This window comes from Mauremys mutica, chromosome 7, assembly GCF_020497125.1.
Source record: "Mauremys mutica isolate MM-2020 ecotype Southern chromosome 7, ASM2049712v1, whole genome shotgun sequence".
NCBI lineage: Eukaryota > Metazoa > Chordata > Testudines > Geoemydidae > Mauremys > Mauremys mutica.
In genome coordinates this window covers 116,998,784-117,026,501 of record NC_059078.1, presented here as the reverse complement: position 1 = coordinate 117,026,501, position 27,718 = coordinate 116,998,784, and the positions used below count along the sequence as shown (strand labels likewise).

Below are 27,718 nucleotides of genomic sequence, written 5' to 3'. Positions count from 1 at the left end.
AATCATCCCTTTTCTCCTATCCTTGGGATGTTTTCTCTGTTTAGAGCCAGGCACTATTTCTTGCTATTTGTTTTGAACAGTGTTCAGCACAATGGAACCCCGGTTTTGCCTGAATCCTCTCGGTGCTATTGAAGTACGTGTAACAAGTTACATAAATAACTAATCTTGGTCAGGAGTTAGTAATAAATTTTATGGATCTATGGACACAAATTGAACGTACTTTTATAAATAACCAGATAGGGCCAATTCAATATGTACAGAGGCCCAAGTTTGCAGCCAAGATGCATCTGCAGGTATGGTAAGTGTATACACAAAGCATGCAGTTACGTGGTTAGGCACCAGCATGGCAGTTTTGATGCACACTTACCCATTTTGTGCTCCAGCTGCTTGCTACCAGTGTCCTTTCAACTTCTGTAGGCTTTCTATGTCTCACTTTTGTCAGGCACATACATATATTGATCTTCTGTTTATGTCAAATCTGATTTCTCTGATGATTCTCAGTCTGTCAAACTAGGGTTCTTAGCTCTCTTTCCCCCCCTCCTTCCTTCAGTCCCATGTTGAATTGCTGCTGTGATTTGAAAACACCTTATCCTCAAATGAACTCTAGGAACCCTTTGTCCTACTTCCTACAGTCCTTCCTTTCCAGGAAATTCCCGCAATGGGAGCCACCTTGCAACTTTAAAGACAGCTACTAATGACCCTGTTTTACAATTGCATCCCAGAGGCTGAATCTCTCTTCTAAAAGTTTCTGTTCCGTTTTTAAGAAAAGCTTTTAAAACAGGTTATAATTTAGGATTTCAGGTCTCTGGCCCTTTTCCCAATAAAACTTTGATATGTAAAATAAAACAAAATTGAGAAGTACTGTTCCCATGGTCTCTCTGGCATTTTCACTGACTAGTGGTATGGACATGCCCTGGAGTCAGCCCAGGGTCTCTTACTATTGTGAAACTGACTAGAAAGAATTTAAGGTTCCTAGCTATAAGTTCAGAGAACCCATGTACGTTTTCTTTTCCCCTGCTCCAGTAAATCTACATATTAAGTCAGAGTATCTTCCCCTCCCCATCAAGGTTTAACTGGTAAATATCAGTTGATGTTAAAACTGGAAGCATTTATTTAGAGTGGCTATTCTTTTAACAAAAGAAACATCATTGTTATATAACATCGTTGTTATATAATCCCTGTGGGGTTTGCCGTTTGTGTGTGAATCCCACCAGTCTTTCCCTGCAGAGCCAAAGGGAATGGCTCAGGTTACCAGGGTCCCACTTGCAGTGGTGACTCCAGAAAAAAAGCTGCCCCACACTTCTCGACCTGCAAATCTGCCAGTGAGATGTGTCACAAATGATCGAAGTATGGAACACCTGGGTTTTGTTCCACATCCGATCATAATTGACGGAGTGCTTTGACACTAACACCTGTTTTTAGGGGTATTTCCTCACTGTGTGAATGAAATAAACCAGTTTTACAGTCTCTTACAGTGTGGAGAAGTGGTGGGGGAAAATCCCTGCACTGCTTGCTTGGGTATGGGGAGGCTTAGAGAGACGGTTTCTGCCTGAACCTCACATGGAATGCCTGGGGGGAGGCAATTTTAGAGAGGAAGGACGGAGGTGGTGGGGGCTGCCTAGTCTGCCTCACAATCCAATCAGTTTAGTCTGGGAGCAGCTCAGGGCTGGCCTCCCCTCAGTCTCCCGTGGAAAAATGTCGTGGCTTAGCCTGCGTCCTCCCTCTCTACAGTTGTTAGTTCATGGAGTCACTCCCTCAGAGACACCGCTCTACTTTTTGCAGGGAGGAGAGAGGAAGACAGGGCAGAAAGCCCTGAGCTGCTAGAGGAGGGTCTTCTCTTCCTCCTCTGATCATTGGTCCCTACCCTGTGAAATGCTGCTGTAGTTCTCAGCACACCAAGACAGGGAGGCAGCACCAATGTTGTATGTATCACGTAATGCAGTGCACTTGAGAGGTTTGTCAATTCCCACAACTTTCTAATTGCCTCGCTGGCTTTGACTCCAGTTGCTATAGCAGCAAGCGCCTCCCTCTCTAGATAGTATCAGGGCACATGTGACCATTTCTGTCTGATACAGGCTTTGCCACAGTTATCCATCCGTTGTCACCTCCAGATTAGATAGCTGTAGGTGGGGCTGAAAGTTGAAGCTAGTGCAGGATGCTGCAGCCTGCTTGTTAAGGAGGGTTACACATTGGATTGGTGCTCCATAATGTGCAGTGGCTCCCAATAAACTTCTGGCTGGAATTCAAGGTGCTGGTTTTAACCCATGAATCCCTAAATGATTTGGGACCTGGTTACCTGAGAGATCAACTCTCAACTGTATGTCCCAGGGGGAGATTAGCAGAGGTGATTGGGCCAGAGTTTGCTCAGTAGGAATGAGAGGGAGCTGCTGGTGGGATGTTCTCTGTGAGGAGTTTTCAGCATTGGAACTTGGTCCACAAGCCCATCTTTGTTACCCTTTGGAGCGCGCTGCAGTGCCCACCCTCTTTCGGTTTCTGTTAAGCAGGGTGTGAGCTGAGGTGAAGATGTTGAAGAGCGGCTGTTTCTCTATGTCGATGTGGTAATTTATCACTTATGAGAGTGCTGGATTGGCGCCCGTAGGTGTATTTTTAAAAATTGAAGAGAGACTTAGTCAGTGCAAGTGGGAAAAGGTCACCAGAGTCAGACTCAGTGGATGTTTCTGAGGGCAGGGAGAGCCTAAGTCCAAGGAAAGGCAACTCTGAATTCTAAAACAGTCAAATGTGAGAGGTCTAAGAGGAGCGTTAGGGTCAGTCTGAGCTCTTGGCCTCCTCTGCAACTTCCATTCCCCTGTAAATGGCCAATGACGACTGTGATAGATAGTTTCCAAATACTCAAGGGTGCTGTTGAGATCGATAGTGAATCAAATATAGCTCTCAATTTCCTGGACCTTTTGTGGCTTGATTTTTCTCCGAGTGTAGATTAGTGCACCCCTCACTTTATTGGCCTATAACTAGACTGGGATTTTTTCTTTGCAATTATAGAATCATAGAATAGAATATCTGGGTTGGAAGGGACCTCAGAAGGTCATCTAGTCTCCTTTGATACATGCACTTTTTGTAAATTAGAAAGGTTTCTGACCTTACACAGACCTGAAGAGATAGAAACTGAGGCTGTGGAATGTGTTCACCATTCAGTGGGGGAGTTTCTGTCACCTGTTTTTATATAGATCCAGCGTAAAGAATTTTTCTCCACTGCTGGAATGTTAAATTTAACAATGTGGTTGCAATGGGCAGCCAGAGGCTAGTTGCTTATAACCAGATTTTAAAAAAATCATCGTACAGGCCAAGCTGATGCCAGGACTTTCATTCCATTGGAACCTCTTTCAGCCTGAAACCTAATGAAAGACCTTAAAGGTTTAGTAATAATAGAACCGTTCAGACCTGTTCACACACTCATTGTAACATCTGCAAAAGTTGTCCAATATGTTGTATTTTATTTTGCATCTTATTGTTCAAAAGTCCTTCCTTTCTCTCTGTCTGTGCCGCAGTAGTTTGAAAACTGTTCTCCATATTGCTTTATTTACACAGAGAGAGAGAGATGTAGACTAGTAACTTTTGTTTGTTTGTTTGATGGAGATCATTGTAGCCTGGCGCCCAAGGACACTGATAGGCCATATGGATAAGGTGTAGGTGGCTGTAATGCAAGGCCATACACGCCTGATACCTGTATGACAATTAGCTTAGCATAATCAAGGCCTAGCCGTTCATAAGGAACTAACTCATAGATGACCTTATATCACAAGATACATGACAGAAAATGGTGACGTGAGGAACTGCAGATCTATGCTTTTGGGATTTTAGAGAGAGGATGTTGAGTTTAATTAACTTTACATGTACTAATTGCAGGTATACTCTGGTAACTAGTTGACTTAAATGCTAATAACTATGAGGTAAATGGTTAATTAACCTATAGATGTTAGGAACCCCAATATTATTGAGGTATAGAATCATGTGGCTAAAACTATCACTAAATATGTATAATGCCAGTGGGTGTTAGCATAAGCCATAATAAAAGTTGATACCAAGGCTGTGAGCAGTGGGAGACATTGGAAAACACTGACTTGATGACTATGTGCGAGCCAACTCTCCTGCACTGGGGGTCCCTGCGAGGGATGATGTGAATAATGCATGGAGTACTGGACGTTCTGTATTGGCGCGGTCTCCTTTGCCATAATACAGGGTGTGTGATTCTATTTGTTGTGCTAATAAATTGTATAGCATTGATAATCGGATAATTTTTCTTTACCCGTCCAAACTATGGTACTCCATTCCACTGCTGAACAGATGTCCTGCTTTGCCTCAGAGATGGCCGCATTAGAGTGGTCAATAAGTCCTTCATCTCTCTCTCTCTCATATTGTATTAAGATTGCAAAGCACTGTGCAGTCCTTTGGGATGAAAGATGCTACTGTATTTAAGATGATGATATGGCAAATATTTTGCTCATTCTTTTATTTCACTAAAATATTTTTATTGTTAAGCTCTTACATCACACCAACTTAGTTTTAATGTTGCTTAGCTACCACATTACCTAAGTCCTTTTGAAAATCCTAAATCAATGAATGGCTATGTCCATTTAATGCTGGGTCTCATTTCTTGTGAGTTTCCTATCTTAATATCTCCATCTTCCTTTCCCCAGAGTTGTGTGGTTGGTTATTCATGATCCAGCTTCAGTAATGCCATCTGAAGTTCTCGCTGGATGGTCAGTTAAACTCTTAAAGACATTAATCTCTTCTTTCCTTCACAGAAGTACATGGCCATTGGAGAATTGGGAAAAGCTACTGATACATTAGATGCTACTGGAAAAGTAACTGAAGAAAAGCCTTATGGTAACTTTACATTAATTAAATCATAGATATAGATTAAAGTGCAATAAATGGCTTGTATCTTACCAAAGCAAAGGAGAGATTTTGGACTTAACTCTCTTTAATTTTTTCAGCATTGCATTTGTGGGAAAGCAAAAGAACTGACCTGCTGCAACGGTTAATATTAAAAAGAAAAATACCTTCTTGGAGACAAGAGGACATAGCTCTTTGGAGCTTTGTGTCTCATGATGCTGAGAATTAAATGTAATTTCTAAATCAAATTGCATGATTATTTCAGCTTTAATCTCAGTGCCTAAGATCTCAAAGCTGGGTCCAGCACAGTGGTTGATTTCAGTTTTTTTCAAGAAACTAGCATCAAACTAGTAAGGTGAAAAATAGCATCAGGCATAACTGTATTGTTTTGCCTTCAGTATACTGACATCACCAATAAAATTGTCATCCTTCAGTGTACAATCCCATGGGGGATGCCTTTGCCCTTCAAACCCAGAAGGAATGAAGTACTTCAGTCTCCCCTCCAAAAAGCCCCTTTAAATACAGGCTTTTTTATTTTAAAATGGGGCTGGCATAGACTCACCTTTTCACTTTTTCACCTGTTCATGCTGTCTCTTTTGCAGACTGGCTCCTAGCAATCTAAATAAGTGAGCCTCTCCTGCACAGAGACCCTGGTGCATAGGTTTGACAGTTTTGAACTAATTCTATTTACTGCTTTGTCAGTTCACACGTTCTGGAGTGCATTCACAGATAGGGTAAAGAAAGAAACCACGGTGTGTCTGAGAAATAATGCAGGACTAATTGGGAACCCACCTGAAAGTGTTTGCCATTAATTCTTTCGCAAAATAAAAAGAATGCTATAAATAGCTCGTCTCCTAGCAACTCTTACAGGCCCCACTCTGTTTCTGATACCTAGGAACAGGTAACTACAATAAAATTACCTTTCATTATCTTGTGATGAAAAAGGTATGCTGAATTTTTTCTCTTCCCTCTTGCTTGTCATTTTTCTTCTTACTTGGTGCAGGCAAGCACCAGTTCCAGTTTCACCCTGAACTGCATTGCCAATGCTGGCTAGTAATATCTTTTTGACTGCCTGGTGCTGCTCAGAGAACTTGCCCACACTGCCTCCATTTCAATACCGAGTGGTCACGGGCTACAGTAGAATCTTATCCATCTATCTAAACTTTTGTAAGGTGGCCCATCTGAGTTGTTAAACCATGTAGTTTTATAATAGGTACAAATCAAAGTGGTTTCTACTTGCTTCTCAGAAAGGCAGAATGCATGATTCTGTGCTAACACTCTGTTATGCTGACAAAATACACTGCACATTCACCAGCCCATGATGAAGTATTATCACAAGTAATTAAAACTCAATTCCCCATTGCCAGAATGGATGAACCAGGTATGTTTCATGATACATTAGCCTGACTTGCTTGCTGTCTTCACGCTTCTTGCGTTCAGAAATTGACTGGGGCTTGCCACCATTAGTGCAGACCAGCGAGCTATTGTGAATTCTCCAAAGGGGAGAGCATAAGAACCATGTGCTCTCCTCTACCCTTACTTCCCCTGACTTGTTTCCTTTTCTTCCCATCTCTTAACAACCTCCCAAACTGCTGCTTTCAGCTTCCTGCGTAGTGGCTGATTTTTTTTGTACATTATACACTGCTGAGGAGCTGAATTTCAACTTCCCTTTGAGCTTTAGGTCCTAATCCTGCGAGATGCCGAGTGCCCCCTATTCCCATGGAATCCAGGACTGAGTCCTAAGTGTGGGGGAGGGAAAGCGGCTTACGAGATGTGCAGAATTCTTCCTCAAGGACCACGCTGGGTCCAGAGTGGAGAGCACTTACAGAAAGCTGCCCACTGTCTGAAACAGAAGCAAGCACTAAAATTTTATAGAAAAGTCTCTAGACAGAAGTTAAGAAAACAAACCATTGTAAATATAAGTTACACACTGCAAGGATGTGTTGAAAAGGTCTGCTTGGATTTTAACCCCTCCCAACCTTTTTTTTATATTTTTTATTTATTTTGAGGAAAAAGCACCTTGTACAGCCAGATTGAAACAATTTCCACTTGAGGAAGCAAGAATCACTTTATTGCCTTCCTGCTGGAAAATGAAAATGAACTTTGAAAGTAGCTGTGAACTTGGCTCCTCTGATGCTTTTCTGAGAGAGCTGCTTACATATTGTGGCTCCTTTGATAATGATCCATGGTGTATACCCATGATGCTGCCCATCCTCTTATTGGCTAAATCCAGGCATTGGGGGAGGGATAGCTCAGTGGTTTGAGCATTGGCCTGCTAAACCCAGGGTTGTGAGTTCAATCCTTGAGGGGGCCACTTAGGGATCTGGGGCAAAAATTGGTCCTGCTAGTGAAGGCAGGGGGCTGGACTCAATGACCTTTCAAGGTCCCTTCCAGTTCTAGGAGATTGGTATATCTCCTATTATTATTTATTATTATTATAACAACTTGCAAGGACCTTTACCACGTAAGCGAAGGGATGTCATTAATGGAACTGGTTCAATAATTATAAAAGAGAAACAAAAGCCCTCTTTTTCCTCTTTGCAAATCATTTGCAAGCAGACTTTACCCCAGATCCTAAACTGATATATACTGGCATAGCTCCATTAAACTGACACTGTTTGGTGATCTATGTGCTGTTTATGTTTATCTGATGAATAGTTTATGCAAACAAACATTGAACAAATGTCACTCTTTAGCGTATACTAGAGCACTCGTACAATAATTTGTACCATTTTGTTCTGCACATATTATTTTGCTTGGTTTTAATCATTGACCTGTTTACCTTCTGAAACCACAGGTTCTCAGGTCAACAGTGCATTGGGATGCTGATAAAATTACAGAAGACAAAGGAGTTTTTTTGATTTACACCAGTATAGATAAGACTAGAAGTTCTTGAGTCAGTAGTTGGGATCTTGATGGACTTGCAGTTGGGGACTATTCCATCAGAATCTGGCCTGTGTAGAGGTCACTGGTCACATTATTTCTTTCAGTGTTTAGTGTAGAAACCGTTGGCAAGTTGTGTGCAGTGCCTATTCCAAGCACAAACTGGACATGACTGCTGTGTTTTAAACCATTGTGCAATAGGTGGCAAACTCTAAAAGCCTGCAAATACAGGACTCCTCTATTAAATCATCCTTTTATCAGCAGCTTGAAGCCTGCATGAAGGTACTGTGTAATTTGTGCTGAGACCTACTAGCAGTTATAGCTTTTATCTCTCCCCAGAATGTAAGAAGGGGTAGAGTATATTTCTCTATAGCTGAACAAACTAGATCTGGAAAAAGAGAGACCTGGCAGGGAAAACCTCAGGAACAGCCAATCTTGGGGAGAAAGTTTAGGCTGAGCATTGTGTGGTGGCTGTTGGATGAATTATCAGCAAAACCAAACATCAGGACTGGGGAAAATCTGAACTACATAGAGTATGCGTATGTGCTAATCCGAGCAGGGTGAGGACAGAGCTTACACAATGTTTCAGCAAAGTCACAAATCTAGTGTAAACCCACAAAAGCAAAGGCAGCTTCAAGTGAAAGCAAAAAAATCCAAACTGACATAGCAGCCTGTAATGGCACTGGGGGAGGAGCAGACAGGATGGTCATTTTTAATACCAGCCTGTTCAAATCTTGAGAAATTGCAGAAGACAAACATTATTTATTCTAGGTCTAACGGGCTAATTTGTAAAATATTTATTTTGATAAACCGACATTGCACAACGTTGGTTGTTAATGACTGAATTACATTATGCCTCACTTTTTCTTTTCAAAGATTATTAAATTAGCTGCACCACAAATTATTTTCTCCAGAGCTTAGTGGGCTTTTTCCTATTCCCCTCTCAATCTGGGGAGTCTGAGGTCGAAGCGGGAACTGAACCCAGCTGTGTCATTAAGTGCCCTAACCACCAATTCAATCCAATGGGTGAATATTGAAAAAGAAAACAAGTGACACTCCTGCTCAGTTTACATACCAAATTTCAGCTGGAGCAAAGGGGTTCACAGCGGACATGCTGAGAGGCTCCTAAGGATAGTATTTAGTGCCATATGGTTTCTTCTATGACACCTTGCTAAACTGCAGCAAACAGCAAGACTGCAAAACAATAACATATATGAGGTTCTTTAGAGGAAGCTTTGAATTTATGGTATAAAAGATTCTGCCATTCCCCTCCCCCATGCTAGTGTGCGTTGGTCTCCCCAACATTCTTGACTGATTTATGAATTGCTGCAGCATTACCATTAATGACACTTCTTTTAGACAGCTGCTGGGCATAATGGCAGCATCTGCTATTGAAATTGCAGTGTTTGGTTTATAAAAGTGAGGCATAAGTTGCTCTCCCCCGATGCTGCAACCGAGAGGAGACTGTTCTTGGGGAATAAACCCTTATGCATATTGTGAGATCCATCTGCTTTGAAGAACTACTTAGAGTGCAGAATAAAACCTAATAAAGGGCCTGAGGATGCCATCCATTTTATTTCATTTTAAGCAGAACTCTGTTGACTTCATTGGAGTGACATGAACCAAATCTATTTTATGAGAAATGGGGCCAGCCAGTTCCTAGTCATTCATTGGTTTGCATGTAGATTACAGATCTGAGGTTTGCGTTCTGAACAGATAAGAGGCAACTGTCATATTGAAACCCCTCTTAAGCAACCAACAAAACTGGTTACTGAAGAGACGGCCTTCTAATAAAGATAGTGCAGAACTGTACTCAGTACACTGGGGGCAGTCTCTCTGGAGAGAAGAGATAACTAATAAGGGTGTTTGCTCAATAAAATGCCATGGCAATAGTTAGAATGCATAAAGAAACATAATGATGCCTCCATGAACTTTAATGGGTTAGATATTTGAATCTTGATAGTTAGGGAAATGTGATGTTTTGTTCCCACTCTCTTCTCTTACTGGAAAGAAAATGTGTGCTTTACATCTCAAATGTCCTGTAGGATCATTCCCCTAAAACTATGGGATTAACTGTTAAGAGAAGCTGCTTAGTTTAGCCAAGCAGTTCCCTCCTTTATCAAAATCAAAACTGGAAAGGTTTTCATAGTCTTGCAACATAGTTTTCCAAAAAAATGAATACTCAGGCCTGAATGGAAATTGGAAAGTATTAATAAAATCACGTATGTTGGGGTTTTTCAGCTCCTGGGTACAACACCCACCAGTGACTACCAGGAGCATTAACTTTCACACTGTCCATTCAGTTCTGGGATGAATGTGGAGCCCTACCTAATTCAAGAACATAAAGGAGATGGGGTTGGGGGGAGGACATGGACAAGGCTTATTTCTCTCACCCTTTCCTTCTAAGTTAAACTCAGTTATGCAGAAAGAAATTAAAAAAGAGAGGGGAGCAGAGGATCCAGGGAAAGGAAGAAAGCTCCCTTGAGGGCTTCCCTACGTACACAAATTGTATCACTTTAACTGTACTGGTAATGGATGCAGTGATAGCAGTATTCTTGTATGGGTAGAGGCTAAATTATACCAGTATAAGAGACTTCTATACCAGTGTAACTGTATCCAAATAGGGGGTGATGTGGTATAACCATTTCAGTAGGAAATTGCACCCCTAACTGAAATAATTAAATTTGGTACAAAAACTGTGTGTGGACCAGGCCTTAGAACTGATTTCCTAACTACAACTCCCTTCCCCCTTATGCCAGAGGCTGTGAGGTGGTATGACACAGAGCAGCTTTGCTGGTCTACTCTACCCAGGGATCCTCCTGTTCAAGGGAAATTCCCAGCTGGCCGGGTCTGCTGGGTTTCCAGACACTTTTCTTTGGAAAAGGGAAAATATCAGAACAGAGAATCAGGCCCACTGTATTTACTTTTTTTTTTTTTAAGGCTGCAGTTGAACATGATGCTTAAGCACATGAGTAGTCCCACTGACTTCAATGGGATTTTAATTATTATTTGTATAGTATCTAAGACCGTAACAGTGGACCAGACCCCCACTGTGCTAGGTGCTGTGCAAGCACAGAACAAAAAGGAGGTAACAATAATATTTGCAGCCTGGAGCATCTTTCTGAATTGGTGCCTAAAATAGGACTATTGAACTAAATGTTTTAAACTGCAAGAAATGTGTAAATCAACCCAGACAATTTGCCCTCCTCGGCTTGTGTTTACTCTCACTCTTACCTTCTCCTCTACCCACTGTGGTCTCCCACCATCTTCTGTGAGATTCTTTTCTTAGTTTAGATTATAGGATCCAAAGGGAAGGGACCTTCTCTTTGTACTTGTTTGTAAAGTGCCATGGGCACTGAGGGCGCTACATAAACAATCAGTGCTAACGTATATCTGGTTTGCTTTGACAGATCAGATAACAAAAGAAGATCTTGAACGTGTGCTGCAAAAGTTCACAGGGGACATAATGCAAGTTCCTCCACTGTAAGTTGTGTAGTACTTGGGCACTGCCAGAAGCATTGCTCCACTTGGAGCATGTTTCAGCCGAAGCCAGTTTTGCCATAAATAGTTTTCTTTTGACAAGAAGATATTGGCAAGGCAGGTGCAACCTTTGGGAGGGCTTGAGTTTACTCTACTGCCTTTATCCTAGTGCAGCGGTTCTCAAACTGTGGGTCGGGACCTCAGAGTGGGTCGCAACCCCATTAAAATGGGGTCGCCAGGGCTGGCTTAGACTTGCTGGGGCCTGGGGCTGAAACCCAAGCCCCACCGCTTGGGGCCAAAGACGAAGTCCAAGGGCTTCAGCCTTTGGTGGTGGGGCTCATGTTACAGGCCCTCTTGCCTGGGGCTAAAGCCCTTGGGCCTCAGCTTTGGCTCCCCCACCTAGAGTAGTGTGGCTCAGGCTTTGGACCCCCTCCCCACCTGGGGCAGTGAGGCTCAGTTGGTCCCTCCTCCTGGGGTCCTGTAGTAATTTTTGTTGTTAGATGGGGGTTGCGGAGCAGTGAAGTTTGAGAACCCCTGTCCTAGTGCCTAAAAACAACTCCCATAGAAAAGCACGTGGAGACTCAGAATTCACTCCTTGAGGATGTTCAGCAAGGATTGCACAGGGTCAGCCACCCCACAATCAAGTCAAAAAAGGAATGAGTTTAATTCTTAAGTACCAACTTTATAAAATATTATGATAGAGAAACAATAGTAATAATACCACCTTAGGCTCCTGTGTACAAATGATTTCAATAGCTCTTTTCTTTATGAGCACTTGGAGAGGATTAGGAGGCTAAAATGTATCCTCCTGTAGTGCAGTATGAATAGGATTTGAGGACGGGAGGCTTGTTGCGTTACAGCTGTATGACACACATTTGTACGGTCTCTCCCATCAGCTATTCTGCTCTGAAGAGAGATGGACAGAGGCTGTCGTCTCTGATGAAGAAAGGAGAAGCAGTGGAAGCAAAGCCTGCTAGGCCGGTTATGGTGTACAGCCTCTCTCTCCAAAACTTCCAGCCACCGCTGTTCACGCTGGGTAAGGGCCAAAGATCTGATGTAGGCTGATGTTCCCAGCTAGTCTACACTCAACCTGGAAATGAAATAACTAAGTGGATTTCTGTTCACATGGTTAGTTATTAGAGGTTTTTAGGAGGTTTTTAAGATCAGGCTTGACAAAGCCCTGGCTGGGATGATTTAGTTGGGGATTGGTCCTGCTTTGAGCAGGGGGTTGGACTAGATGACCTCCTGAGGTCCCTTCCAACCCTGAGATTCTGTGATTATTTCAGTGCAAGTCTTCACATGGGCACTTCATTTCACAATACGAGTGTCCCGATTTGATTTGACATAAGCTGATTTTGTATTATCGTTCTATGGGGGGCTGGGCAGGGAATTATTCACACCCACCACAATTGCATTCCAACCCCTGGCTCACTCCCTCCTGAAAGGGGGAAGGGAGGAACAACGATAGGACCCCGTTTCCAATTTGTGGAGAGGAGATCCACACTCCCTTCTTCCATATGTAAAGAAATGTAGTTAACTCATTAGAACGCACAGAAATGAATTAGAGAAGCCTTTGAAAATCTTATCCTCCTTTAATATTGATAGTGAAGGCAGGACAGTTGTATGCCTTCTGGAATTACCCCGATTGTTCCCTTGAAAGCCCTTTGGTGTACTACATGTCGTGTTGTTAAAAGTGGGTATGGCCACTATATTTCAATGGTGTATGTTATTTAAATAGCTAGTTATTTTATGGTTGGGAGATTAGTAGCTGATCTCTGCAGGAGGCAGGGAAGGAGGGGGACTTAAGGAAGACAGGAATAGTAAAGATGTTTTTTATAATGTCACAGCTCGTGTCAGCTGTGCACTTTAAGTACAGTCAGTATTTTAAAGTGTTCATTGTCGGTTTGGAGTAGCACTTAAAATGACTGTTTTTCATCATTGGAAAGATGAAACCTATAACCTTTTGAAACCTTTCAAATGAACAAGACTGAAGTATTTATTAAAATGCCAAGGCCGATAGTTAATTTATAATGCATTTGTTCAGTCACTGTTCTGTTTGCTTTCTCTCCTCTCTGGCTTTGCAATCTCACCCGCACATATGTTTCAGGATGAATAATTTATATTGTATCTTATAAATATTTTATCACTTGATTGTTTGTTTGCTTGGTGCATTTTTACATTTGTTGGGAGCACTGTTTCTATGTAAAATAGATTTCATACTGGGCTGGCAATTTACTATGTCACTGTTAACATTCCAGATGTTGAATGTGGAGGTGGCTTTTATGTGAGAAGCCTGGTCAGTGACATTGGAAAAGGTAGGCATGGAGAAAGCATGACTGCATACGGAATGTACATCTCTGCTAATAGAAGAATATTCTCCTTTTGCATATCTCTGGTCACCAGACCTAATGTGCTGGGCTGCAGTGCTGTCATTCACTTTCGTGTACTAAGGTAGTTGCCTCTGGAGCATAAAGGAAAGAAGAGTAAATAATTGTGAAGGAATCACAAGGGAGAGAATAAAAATGGAGAAGGTGAAAGTGTTGGGCAGAAAAAAAAAATACAAGGCCCTGTGATTTTTATTTATTTATTCATCGTACCAGTGTGTGCTTGATCCTTTAAAGGACAAATACAAAGAATGGTCCCTGCCCCAAATTTCTCCTTTTGATTGCATTTCAAATTCATTTTGAAATCCTCCCACACTTAAAGAGATTGATTATATTTTAGAGACTGTTCTTCATCCTATGTCCAAAGGCCAACTCTGTGTGTGCTGTATCCTTGTGAACCGGATTCGGAATCTCTTCTGTCTCAGTGGTGATTAATTACTGCATTGGTATTTATCATAGATTGTTCCTCATTTTATACTGTTTTAGTAAGTGATCTAAAATTTTAGAAAAGCCTAAGCCTTATTTTTAAAAGGGATTGAGGCTCCTAAATCTCTTTAAAAATCAGTGGAACTTAAGCTCTGAAGTCACTTTTGAAAATTTTACCCTGGATCTGTTTGAACTTGCATTACTAATTTTCCTTTTGTATTTTGATATGAATATGCAAAATCTTCTGAAGACCTTTGGTCAGATTCTGATCTCCTTTACTCTGAAGTAAACCTGTTTGAAATTGTTCCAGATTTACTTTGATGTAAGTGACCGGAGAATCTGAATAGGAGCCCCTTTTTGCCAAATATGTGAAAAAATGTATATAATTAGCTCACTAGGGATTTTGAATAAGATCCATAGTTTTTTAACTTGACTATTCACCTTTTCTGGCTGCTTTCTCCTTTTTATGCTATAGAACTCTCTTCCTGTGCCAATGTGCAAGAGCTGACCCGAACCAAACAAGGACCATTTACACTAGAGGAGCATGCACTTCATGAAGACAAATGGACAATTGATGAAATTGCACAGTCCTTGGAGCATTGCATGTCTCTTCTTGCAGTAGAGCCATCTCTTAAAAAATTAAAGACTGAACATTCTGAAGAATCCACAGTGAATTGTGAAGATAAGTGATGTCAGGTCAAGGAAAAAGACTGAGTGATTGAGACATTTTAAGATTGGAATGGGATTGTCTTGCCTTGGTGTGTAAATTTACAACCTTGTGCATTGAGGATGACAAATTGCAAGGCAAAGAAAACGATCCTTTTCTATCTTTTTCTTGTGCTAAGATACATGCACGCGCACACAGTGTCCAGCATTTATTATTTCGTCACTCATATTCTGCACTGCACACTGTAAATGGGTCTGCCACTAATGTAAACTCCTCATTGTACTCTTGAAAGACCTTGCAAGATACATTTTTGATACATTTGAAATAAAAACTTTAAGTTTAGATTTTGTGAAATGTTCCTGGAAGGGGGAAATAATTCATTTTCTTTCTGTAGCTGTTAGTCAAATTCAGATATTGGAAAATAGAAACAGAATTCCATGCCAATTTGGAAGATGCAAAAATGTGGAATGGCACTTTTATTTTGAGTTCTTAGGAGATTTCTTGAAATAGAAATGATGCCCTTGTAGTCCTTATTACATGGATTGGTCTGTCAATGGAATTTCATTGAGGGGCTGGTCAGCATTGCCCTGAATGAGTTGTAATATAATAAATACCATGATGAAAATTTCAGTTTAGCTGAACTGCTTATGCATGTAAACAGTAAGAAATGCAATATTGTCACAGACTCTCTCTCTGCATAGAGATGCGCATATCTTCATATTGGTAATATTTCATAATTTGTCTGCAAATAAATTGAGATTAGCCACCTGTTGTGCTCTTTATGGGATAGAAGGGATTCACATGTGGTCCCAATGTATTGCCTCAGGTTCCTAATCAGCTCCAGTGGCTTGGATGGAGGCCTGAGGCCAGTTTAGTGCTGGGTTTTGACCAGTGAGGCCCTGTAGCGAAGCCAAGGCTTACAGCAGCAGTGCCTCCTGCTGGACATCTCGGGAATTAGTGCTGCAGAATACAGAGCGCCTCTTACTGGCTGGTGTCTCGCCTGCCTTAGGGCCCCTGTGTCCCTCCCAGACCCCGGTGCCCCTTACCTCAGGGTTCTTCCCCAGCAGCCCCCACACTCTGGGTCTCCCCTCCCAGGGGAACCCCCAACCCTCTAAACCCACCTTGCCTCAGTGGCTACTGCCAGTCATCATGTAGCCGCTGCTCACTGGGGCAGACTGCAGTCTGTAATGGCCACTCATATTGGCAAGGGGTTAGGACAAGCTGCCTCTGCCTATTCCCAGGCTGTATCTCTGCAGCCCCAGTACCTCTTCACAGGCCTTCATCAAAGCCTCCAGCCTGGGGGTTTACCGGGCTGGCGCTCCCGTGCCCTATTCCCCAGCACTGCTCTGGTTCAGGTACCTTCCTCTCAGGTAGCTAGCCTTCTCCCTCCAGGGTGGGGAGAGAGACTCCTCCAGCTTCTGGCCCACAGCCCTCTTATCAGGGCCAGCTGGGCCTTAACTGAGTTGGCCACAGCTGTGGCCGCTACTCCAATCAGCCTAGCTTGGCTATTTTAACCTGTTCTTGAGGAGTGGGGCAGTTGCCCCCCTACAGGCCCCATTAGCAGTTGTGTTGGTGACCAAGTGATCCACCATAAAGGATTTAAGTTGCTCAGCTGGGGCCTGATCTAAACCCCGTTGAAGTCAATGGGAGCATTTCAGTTGATTTGAGTTGTGTTTAGATCAGACCCCTACTGACTTACAGCCTGAAGGTTGTTGGAGACTGTTGGAAAGCATTACTGTCATCAGTTTTTTCGATGTGGAAAGAACTATCCCGCCGCACTTTCCTTCTGGAAGAAGGGGTAGCACGGTAACAGCCTGAAGATGAGCATTATTGACCCTACTTAGAAGAAGTTAGCAGAGGGTCACCAGCCCTCTTGTTGTAGCGAGTACTGGGGATGTGCAGTTTAATAAGGAAGTGATCACCGAGATAAACTCTTGCTTCATGTTGCCTGAAGGATTAATGATTGAAGGCAACTGTCAGCGAAGTGGGATGGGTTGGCCATTGTTACAGTTACAGGAGACCACCGTTTTAAGGCCAGAGGGTACCACTATGATCTTCTGGTCTGCGCTTCTGTCCTACTATATAACATAGGGCATAGAGGATCATCAGGTTATTCCTGAAGTGCAGGAAGTTACTCTTCCTTTCTATGCAAATGAACAGTATCAAGACCAGTAGTTTGTGGCTGCATTAGAGTGTATTTTTTATAGACAAACATTAAACCTTGATTTAAAGACTGCAAGTGATCGATGAATTCACCACTTCCCTTGGAAAATTGTCCCAGTGATAGGTCTCACAGATGAGCACCCTACTCACCAGCTATAGAGTCATTCTCCCTTTCTCTGGACCAGTGAGTATTTGAGTATTTTATACAAAGCAGAAGAACTTCATCAGGAGAGACTGAGAGAGACCCATCCCAAGCTATCCAGTGGTTATGGTACCTATTTGGGAGGTGAGAGACTCAAGTCCCTACTCCAGTGAGTATTGAAGTATTTATACAAACTGGAACAGTTTCAATGGGAGAGATTGAGACCTGCTATAGAATACCCCGCAGCCACAGCCCAGCCATTCAGGCACTCTCCTGTGAGGGATGGGTTTCCTGCTTCACATTAGCAGAGTAGGAAACTGAACCTGGGTCTCCCACATCCCAGGTGAGTGCTAATCACTGGGACATAGGTTTATAAGGGAGGTGGCACCACCTCTTCCTCCTCCTTCCACCCCAACCATATGGTAGTTAGCATTTTTTCTTCTTTATCTCCAAAGGAAACCAAATACGTCTCTTGAATGTATACATCTCTTGAATGATCAAAGACTTGGATTAAAGCCTTGGTTGGTTTTTTTTAACTGTCTGTCCCAATCTTCCTAGGCTCTTGCAAAAGCCTAATTAGTGTTATCCCAGTGGTCCTGTTGAATTGAATAGTAAGCTTTCACTTTGTTCACATATCCTCAGGATATCTTTCTGGTTTTTTTCCCAATAGCCAACAAGAATAGAGTCTGCCAGTCTAGTTGTTATATCTTCAGGGAGTTATTTCGGAGGAAAGGACTGGAACTGAAAATCTCCTTTTCTATTGTTAGGTAACATACGTACATAGTGCTATAACTGTCTCAGACATTCGTCTTATCTGTTTGCTTGGTGTTTACCACTTTTCTCAGTATTCTTTTTAAGCTTTCTAAATATTCTTAAGTTCAGCAGAGTGACCTATATTTTCTTCTGCCTTTGAGTTAGTTTGATGCTGTCTAATCTACTGCAGGCATTACCAATGTACTTATCATTTTTGTAACAAAGGGCCGGTTCCAAAGGCTATTACAATCAATGGAAAGGCTCCCATTGACTTGTATGGGCTTTGGATAAGACCCAAAGTGCTAAGCAAAATCTATATAGAAAGCAGAGAGAGAGAGAGAGAGACTGGGTGGGTCTAATCAGGCATTTTCCTGAGTCATCCTTGAGGGCTTGTAAAGAGGTATGTAGACAAAGAATCTTGCCATAGACTGTCTAAGGAGTACAGAGTTCGGTTCAAGCCCTGCATAGAAGTGACCCTGCTACCTGAGAGAATGCCTATGCCTCTACAAACTTGACTTTCCATTAAAGTTTTGTTGCCTTGTGACATACGGTCAAGCCACAGAGTAGGCTTGTGAGGGCAGTGGTCAGCATTTTCTCAGGGGTTGGAGCCTGAATTCTGGGCCTTGCTCCCACCAGAGGGAAGAACAACGATGAAAATTTTCTCACTTTCAGAACTAAATGAAAAACTTATTTCTTCTGCTTAGTTTTCCCTCAGCAAGTTCCTCATTCCTTCATCCTCTCTGTCCCACAGATGAAAAGCTATAAGCTAATAGTTTCCTCTCCAATCTGGGAAAGAAGGAAGAAAGCACATGTTCCTGTTTTAAAATATCTGCCTGGTGCCCAGTATCTACAGTAGGGAGCAGCACCTAGAAGGCGTTTGTATAAAGAGTGAGCTTGACAGGACTGTATCAGTCGGTGAAGCCATGAATGAGGTATGCACAACATTCCAAACACTTGTAACCCTTCACAAGGTGGTAGCATAGAGAGAACCGATCCTCAACATGGGGCTATCTGGCCCATAACTCAGCCTACCCTATCTCTTTCCCTGTGCCTCTTCCTATGTGCTCAGCTTGGTCTCTTTATTGGCCCTTTACTGGTTGTTCCCATGTTCTTTAATGGAGCACTCCCTTCCAGGTCTACTCTGCCTGCAGAGATTCCCCTCCCTGAACTCAGCCTACCCTTCTATCTCCCAGCAGTCCTGGGCCCTCGTGACTTGCTACTGTCACATTTCTCTTGTACACTTAGGGGGGCAGGCTACACCTGGCACAGGTGCAGCTCACAATGTCAATGTCACAGCTCAGAATAGCTACTTCAGGAGTTCTTTAAAAAGTTGTTCAGAATATTTTGGGACTACTCCTTGTATCCCTAAAAAAACAACATGGAGTCTGGTGACATTTGAAGAAGTGAGGTTTTTTTACCCACAAAAGCTTGTGCCCAAATAAATCTGTTAGTCTTTAAGGTGCCACCGGACTCCTTGTTTTTGTGGATACAGACTAACACAGCTACCCCCTGATACTTGACTCCTTGTTTCCCTCTGTAAAGACCAGATAGAGCCTTAGCTACTGTGAGCCCTGCTGAATGAGGACCAGAGGAAGTTGCTGAGATCTGTAAAAAGGATCTAAAAACTTTTTCTAGACATAAAAATTCTCATGACTTTAAAGTCCAGTATCTTGGAACTTTCCAGGGCTGGAAATGAGTGCTCAGTCCCATTGGGAACCTTGGAATCTTTCTGCCCAACAGTAACTCCTGTTTTCTTTTAAACACTTAAGGGATGGCAGACTTTAAACTCACAACACTTTAGGTCTAGAAAAGCTGCCTCTTTTTCAGAGCTGAATAGCACAACTGTCCAGGGCATTGGTTAGGGATGATTTGGGAAGAAAGAAAATGTATTTTTGTGAAGGTTGACATAAGAAGTACCAAGAACACACATGAGATGCGTTAGTGGTCAGAGGACAGGTGAAGTGGTCAGAATTGCATGATAAATCTATTGTATGGCTCTGCAACATGCCACATATGTAGAGATGATATGCAATACATATGCACTATGTAATTTTTATGGGCATCATTACTGGGAAGAGGCTTGATTGGAAAAGTGCGGTTTGTTTTTCAAGCTGAATACAATCACATTGAGCTCTGTCTTGGCATCTCTGGCACACAGTAATGTTCCAGCCTTGTCAGTCTCTGCATCCATTGGGCATGCACCTTTGCCACAGCTGCTTCCATGTACTTGCCAAGGGTTTTATAATTTATCACTGTTTCATGCTTTTGCACAGTTGGAATCCTATTTTCCTTACAAGGTCAGCTTTTAAATGTGATGTTCTCTTCCTAAACTCCAGTCATCTTACTGCAACAATTCCCCAGTATTCCTTTGCATTTTTTATTATTTCTAGTGTTGTATTGTTGATTTTTTTTTAAAGTAATCAGTGGCATCTTGTGTATCCTAATCAACCGTGGGATTCTGTCCATGTATTCCATAATTGTTTTCATCAGTAGTTTAGTATTTAGTCTCTTTTCCTTTAGATTTTTTTCTTCTCAATTTACATCGTTACTATTTATAATAGGGGAAAGTGTAAAAAAAAAAAAAAAAAAGCCAAATTTTCAATAACAGACCAACATTTCTGGATAGTTAAATTTTTTGTTTTTTTAAATTTTTTATGATAGTTTAATTGCACAACTCATCAGTATACTTTACTTCAAAATTCTCAGTACTGGGTTACTAGAGTACCAGTTTCTTTTCACTGGCCAAGGTCAAGAATGTTTTGTGTATGTGCGTGTGCGCATGCACACACACGTTTCCAGTATAGACTAGCCATAGGAAAATCATGCAGGACAGTGTTTGAATTCAGCCAGCCTGAAGCAGTCATTGTTTCCAATGGTTCTCTGGGGAACTTCCTGATGAAGTAGAGTGCCAGCAGTTAAGTGCATCCCAAATAACCAGCGTGCACTGTAGCAGCTGAATGCTTGCATCTCTACTTTGAGATGAGATGAAACATTAGTCTGGCTGTATTTGTACTCAGCTGTTGAAATCATGGCTATATTGAAGTGGAGGAGCAACAAGATCATAATCACAATGATACAATTTCAGCATTCAAGACAGGTCCTAAAAGGGTTCAGTGAAATTAGGTGGTGAAAATATTGGACAAATTTCCACTTAATTCCTTTGAGGCACTGTAGCTTCTCTAATACTCTCCCAAAGAACTGGGAGAACTTCTTAGCGTATGCGCAATGTGCTTCAGGTGGCACATGACCAGGATTCATCACTGAATTTATAGAAGTAGAATGAGACTTTAAAGAACCCCTAAGCTTTTTTGCAGAAGTAGAAATGTTGGGCCTTGTTTTTCCCTCGGTTTCCCCTTTGCCACTAGTTAAAAGAAGGAGAAAACCCATTGCCCAGATGTTGTCAGAGAGAGATGAGTTGAACGAACACAGCTCTGTCCTCCTTCATTCCTGCAGAAGCTTCTGTGCACTTCTTGGTGGTGCTTTCCACAATGGGAATGAAGGGTGGTGAAAACAATCTTCCATCCATACCATGTGCAAGAGACAAAGCATATGTGGATTTTAACTCCAAAAGATGACTGTGAGAATGAACAGTTCAAGTAATGAAGCAATTAACCATTTAACATAACTCCTCCAATAAAAGGGCCTCATCCTGTAAATAATTTTTCTCCATTTTGAATCCTCTTCAAACGAACACAGCCATTGATGCAGTGAAGAGGGAAAAGCAAGTGGGTTTTAAAAGAAAGAGGAAGGAACTGGTAGCAAAAGTAGAAAAGAACTGGAAGTGATAGGACCATGTACGCACACCCTTCCTTCCAGCCCCTTTCATATTAAAAGGAAACGAAAAGGACACACAACCTTTACTCCATTTTTCTGGGACAAGGACCACCTCAGATATTTCTCTCAGGATCAGGTGCAATGAAGGCCAGATTTGTGTACATTCCAGGGCTTTGGAGTGGAGCCCGGAGCTGGAGCCCGGAGCAGCTCCAGGGCAGTGGAGCTGCAGGTTTTTGCCTGGAGCTGGAGCGGAGCCAGAGCACAGCTCCAAAGCTCTGGTGCATTCATTAATTAAAAATCAGCAGGTGCATCACTTTCTAGGGAGATCTCAAACTTTTTGGCACCATTTCAGTTCTTAAAAACCTTATGCAGTAAGTTGAAAAATATGCACATCGTTTTGGATCTTGTTATATTTTCTTATGTGATTGTCCCTAATGAGGAGTAAACTTATTCTAAAATACGTATTCCTTTAAATTTCACAAAGAAAAAACGGTGAATAAAAGACTTTTTAAACTAGTTTTGGCTTGTTTTTTTTCTTTGGGGCACATAAAACAATTAGCTTAAATACATAAAATCATAGAATTGTGGGACTGGAAGGGACCTCGAGAGGTCATCTAGTCCAGTCCTCTGCACTCACGGTAGGACTAAATATTATCTAGACCATCCCTGACATGGGTTTGTTTAACCTGCTCTTAAAAATCTCCAATGATGGAGATTCCATGACCTCCCTAGGCAGTTTATTCCAGTGCTTAACCACCCTGACAGGAAGTTTTTCCCAGGGGCGGTGGGTACAGTAGCTACTGCCATAGCATGCTGGGTTGCTGTTTGTTTCTTATTATTATATGCTACACAGATTCTGGGGCAGCTGAGGTGGTGGTATCTGCTATTCAGTGTCCTGGGTTCATCAGTAATCTCCCTGAACTCGAGAGAGCTTACCAATGACCCTGGGAAGGTGAGTAGCAGATACTCCCTCCTCAGCCACCCCAGGACCTGCATGGCACATATAAAAAATTCAGCATTCTCCTGCTGGGGAGGCAGGCATCTGGTGTTTCCCATTCCATTCTCTGGGCTGGGTGGGGCTGCTGGGCGGCTTGGGTCAGCCCAGGACTGTAGCTGTCCCGGGCCTTCTCTGGCTCTGGGAAGGGGGAATAGGTGGGTTAAGGACTTCAGGCGTTGGGGGGGTGTCTTGTGTGGAAGGGGGCGGGGCTGCTGAGCTAGCCTCCCCAAAGGGAGTGGTCAAGTCCACCCGCCACCCATGGTTTTTCCTAATGTCCAACCGAAACCTCCCTGGCTGCAATTTAAGCCCATTGCTTCTTGTATCCTCAGAGGTTAAGGAGAACAATTTACCTCCCTCCTCCTTGTAACGACTTTCTATGTACTTGAAAACTGTTATCAGTCTTTTTTTTTTTCCAGGCTAAACAAACCCAATTTTTTCAGACTTCCCTCATAGGTCATGTTTTCTAGACATGTTTGCTTGGGGTGGCAAAAACGCTGGAGCCGGCCCTACCTGCGTGAGGACTGGGTTTATAACTTGGTACTGCTCTGTTCTGACGGTGGGCTAGAACCCACACTGTTTGCGGCCCCTCCCCGCTTGAAGGCCAGGGCTTATTAAGTACTGCTAATTCCTCCTCTCTTTGTTTTGAGCATCCTCTGGCAGACCAGACTGCAAGGAGGCGTGGCCTCCTCAGAGGTGGACACAGAGGGACGGCCATGACTGCCTACAGGCATGTTATAGGTTGGGTGTCCCCACTGACCTCCTCCATGCATATCTGAGAGAGGCCATCACCAATAGCACCAGCAAGATGGCCCTGTTCCTTTGAGTGCTCTACCCTTTCACTTTTCCCTGGTCCTTCTCACTGCCGCATGGACCGAGTCAGAGCTTCTGCTGGCCTCTCGTCCTTTGTGACACATTTTGCAAACTTTTCTCAAAAACCTACTTTTTATTTCTTTTATTTAGTCAGGATTTTGTTGTGCTATGTAATAATTTTCTTGTTTCTGAAAGTTTTGTACAATTATAGATGGAAGAAGCTGCTCCAGTGGTTTCCTGCCAAATAATCCACTCCTTTCTGCCAGCACCCATGTCTGGGAACTTGGGGATTTTCTTGTTTCTGAGATTCCTGCTTTATATTAGTTTGGAGCTGGATGTTTTCCTCGAGCTATCCTCCTCAGAATCTACGAGCTGTATATCTGTGTCATTGCAACAATTCATTGAGTTTGTGACTAACAACTCTATGAAACAAGGCTACAATCTGGAAATGTTGACTGAGCTTCTGGAAAGGACTGGCTTGAAGCAACCAGTTGTCAGGAGAAGGACATTACTGGGAGCTCTCAGTGAGTCAAGAGAGATGATAGAGTCTGAAAAGACTGTCCAGTCACGTTGTGGCACAAGGCTAGAAAGAAGAAATTTATAGCATTTGTTTTCAGTCCTAGTAGCTTGTGAAAATTTAGACCTTATATTGTCACAGGTCCCTCAGAATATCAGACCTTTATTGGTGTTAATCAAGGACTGAGTATACATACATTAGAAAGTTCCTGAATGGTGGCTCTGTGTAGCTTTCACTCGCTGTTTACCCTGACTGAGCTTAGCATTTTTTAAAAATTTTGTTTTAAGGGTTAAACCGGAGTGTTTGCAATTTCCTAATAAAATGTAGTGGGAAATGAATAAAGTTTAGATTCAAATGTATGCAAATAAAGATTCTGCTTACATTTTTAGTGCAATTTGCCAAGGTCCTTACTCCTTCAATGACATCCTAGCGGACTGCCCCCTGTAGCCATGTAATGCCCTGTTGTCTTTAATCGTGCTTTATGCAGGCAGGTACAAAAAGCCAACTGTGGGGATCTTATACCAGAATCTGGGCTTAAAATGTTTTGTGATGTGCCAAGAAGAGCTGTCTGAAATACTGTTGGGGTTTTTGTTTTTTAAAAAAAAGTCTGACTTTTAAGGAAAATTGACTGTTTTTGTGACTTTAGGATAATTTCCCAAGATGAAAAGGATACTTTAGCCAGGAAATATAGCACTGTTGCAAAAATAATATTTCAAGACTTTTATGTCAGCATGTTTAATTCTTGAAATGGCCTTAATGTTTAGTTTGAGGTAAGGACAAGGGTAAGTTATCTATAGGTCAAGTAGAGTGTTTGCTTTTTAGTTGTGGAAACTTAAACTCTGATCCACAGAGACCAGTAATGAGCTGCTGTAGACAGGGAAAGTTCTTAGTTTCCTGTGCTCCAAAATCCCTCATTTTGAGTGAGCAAAGTTTTTGAAATGTGTCTACAATGGAAGAAACTTTGGGCCACATTTTCCCCCTCCCCGAGATCACCCATGCAGGGGACAAGAAGCTCAGACGGCACATAGCTTGCATAGTTTGCTAGGAATTTTTCCAAAGGGGACCAGTTTACTGCCATCCAACATCCCTGCACAAATAACGAGGGGCTCCACTGCCTTATTTCCTGTATCCAGGGGTGAAAGTAACTTACAGGACTTACTGGTATGACAGAGTCCTGAGAAGGGGGCGTGGCCTCATCTGGAAGAGGCGGGGCCTTTAAATACCCAGGCCCTTTAAATCAAGATTTAAAGGCCCAGGGGCTGCAGCTGGGAGCCCCAAGGCCTTTAAATAACCCCCGGAGCTACCAGCTGCAGAGGTGGCTGGGAGCCTCAGGGTTCAGGCGCAATTTAAAGGGCCTGGGGCTCCAGCCCCCACTACCGCAGCAGAGCCCCATGCCCTTTAAATCCCCGTTGGAGCCCTGCGGGAGCCCCAGGCCCTTTAAAGCGCTGCCCGAGCCCTGCTGTCGGACCCCAGGGTCGTGGCGGCAGGGCTCCGGCAGTGATTTTAAAGGGACGAGCTCACCGCAGCGTCCGGAGCCCTGGGCCGTTTAAATCGCCAGCCTGAGGAAGCTAGTCCGGTCCAGTATGGTGTACTGGCTCTTGCTGGTACGCCATACTGGACCGTACCAGTTTACTTTCACCTCTGCCAGTATCACAGTCTACAAGGCAAGGATTTCCAGTGACTTCAGTGGGAGTTGGATGTGGTCCCTGATATATAACCAATATCACACAAACTGTTGCAGTTATACCAAATTCTTGCCTTTGAGGTGAGAAGGCTGAAAGCCAAGTGCTTTCCGATGCCAGAGAATTGCAGGGCTGCCCGGAGGGGGTGGGGGGCGGGGAAGTGTGGCAATTTGTCCCGGGCCCCGTAGGGGCCCCGCGAGCCCTGGCCTGGTGGCAATCCGGGTCTTCGGCAGCATTTCGGTGGCAGGGGGCCCTTCAGTGCTGCCGAAGACGCAGAGCGACTGAAGGGCCCACGGCTGCTGAAATGCCACTGAAGACCCGGACCACCCCCAGGTGAGTACAAGCGCCGCTCTGAGAACCCCCACTCCTGGGCCGTTCACACACAGCCTCTAGCATGTAAGCTGCTCCCAGCTATGTTAGTGAGCACTTTTGGCCAGCCGTTGCTTGGATTGTGCAACCAAATGACACTAGCCAATATCTCTGGTCCTAGACACAACCCTTGGAACCTCCATCTTGCAGTGTCCAGCTAATGCTGCTGGATGCTGCAAGCTTATAAGAGTTTGTCAGAGAACAAAGAAATTGTTATGTACCAGGCTTGTTATCCCAAGGGGAGTCTCTGACAGACTGCAAACAAAATACACTGCTTCAGGTAGAATAAACAAACAAATTTATTAACTACAAAAGATAGGTTTTAAGTGATTATAGGTCAAAGCACAAAAAGTCAGATTTGGTCAAATGAAATGAAACCAAAACATATCCTAAGATGATCTTAACACTTTCAAACTTAGATGCTTCTCACCACAGGCAGGCTGGTTGCCCTTGAGCCAGGCTCTTCCCTTTGATCAGCGTTTAAGTCGCTTGGTTATAGTGTCTGTAGATGGAGGGGGGAGAGCGAGAGAGCACATGGCAAATGTCTCTTCCTTTTATCGTGTCCTTTCTTCCCGCTTGGCTTTGTCCCCCCCACTTCAGAGTCAGGTGAGCATTACCTCATCGTAGTCCCAAACTGACCAAGGGAAGGGGGGTGACTCACTCGAGAGTCCAACAGATCCTTTGTTGCTGCCTAGGCCAGTGTCCTTTGTTCCTGTGAGGTTGGGCTGGGTTGGATTTGTCCCATACATGCCCTGATGAGGTGTGAACTCCCCTCTGCTCCTGGAGAGTTTTTGCCTGGGCCTGTTTTAAGCCTTGAGGACACATTTTCAGCCTCATAACTATATATACATTAAATTACAACCTATAACATTACTATAACAACAATGCTCAATGCATCATAAGCCTTCCGAAGACACCCGACATGACAAACTTTGCACTGGATACCACACAATCCTATCATAAGGATGAACATGGGGGTGCAAGGTGTCCCCCCAAGTTAGAGTATCACCACTGTCTTAATGCATTTAGCTGAATACAAAATAGCTGTTATATTTGTGTTTGTATTTATCAACAGCAGCACATAGTTAAACTATGAGCAAGGGCCAATTCTGGCCTCAGATAAGTGTAAATTCAGAGTATCTCCATGGAGTATAGTGACATTCTTTCAGACTTACAGTGATGTAACTGAGAGCAGCATTTTGGCACAGAGAATTTTGAACCACAAAGACATCCACTAATGAAGTGTAAAAAATGATGCTAAAATTGAATTTCCCTTAAGACGGGCTGTTCTCCTGTTACACCTAGTTATAGCTGCAGAATGTTGGAAAGTACCCCATTAGTTGTTACTTCAGAATTACTTCAAAAAGGAAGTCCTGAGCCTCCAGGACCATCTTTCTAGCGACTGACTATTTTCTGCAGGTTGTTGGCAAGAGCTACATTAAATCAGTCTATTCTCAGGTATGGATGTTGCCAATGAAACTCAGAGAGAGACATTTTGTGCAATCCTGTTAAAGAAACCTTATACATATAAAAGCATATCAAAGGATAGGGTTTAAATATATAGTGTCTTTTGCAAAGCTGTCTCTGTCAATGACCACTATGCTAATATAACCAGTCCTGACCTCTGTCTGTTTTCAGAGATGGCAAGGTTTAAATTGCAATGCACTGGTATTGTTAAAGTGCTCCAGCTCAGTGTCATTTCTGATATGAAAATACTTCTCCTTACAACTCCAGAAGAAATTTTAAAATCAGTCAAGTTTTTTCCCCCTCTTCAACAGAAAGAAAACCATCTACCAAGAGAACAAAATATTCCTTAA

At 42.9% G+C, this 27,718-nt stretch overlaps 1 protein-coding gene across 1 annotated transcript in view; it reads left to right on the top strand.

Moving 5' to 3' along the window:
* TRUB1 (TruB pseudouridine synthase family member 1) overlaps window positions 1-15,453 on the top strand; it is a 44,686-nt gene extending 29,233 nt beyond the window's left edge. The window contains exons 4-8 of the mRNA XM_045025747.1: window positions 4,764-4,845; window positions 11,148-11,220; window positions 12,114-12,253; window positions 13,476-13,532; window positions 14,503-15,453. Of these exons, the coding sequence (XP_044881682.1) occupies window positions 4,764-4,845; window positions 11,148-11,220; window positions 12,114-12,253; window positions 13,476-13,532; window positions 14,503-14,717 (567 nt within the window). The 3' untranslated portion in view covers window positions 14,718-15,453. The remainder of the gene's footprint in view (window positions 1-4,763; window positions 4,846-11,147; window positions 11,221-12,113; window positions 12,254-13,475; window positions 13,533-14,502) is intronic.
* Window positions 15,454-27,718: the final 12,265 nt, after the last annotated feature.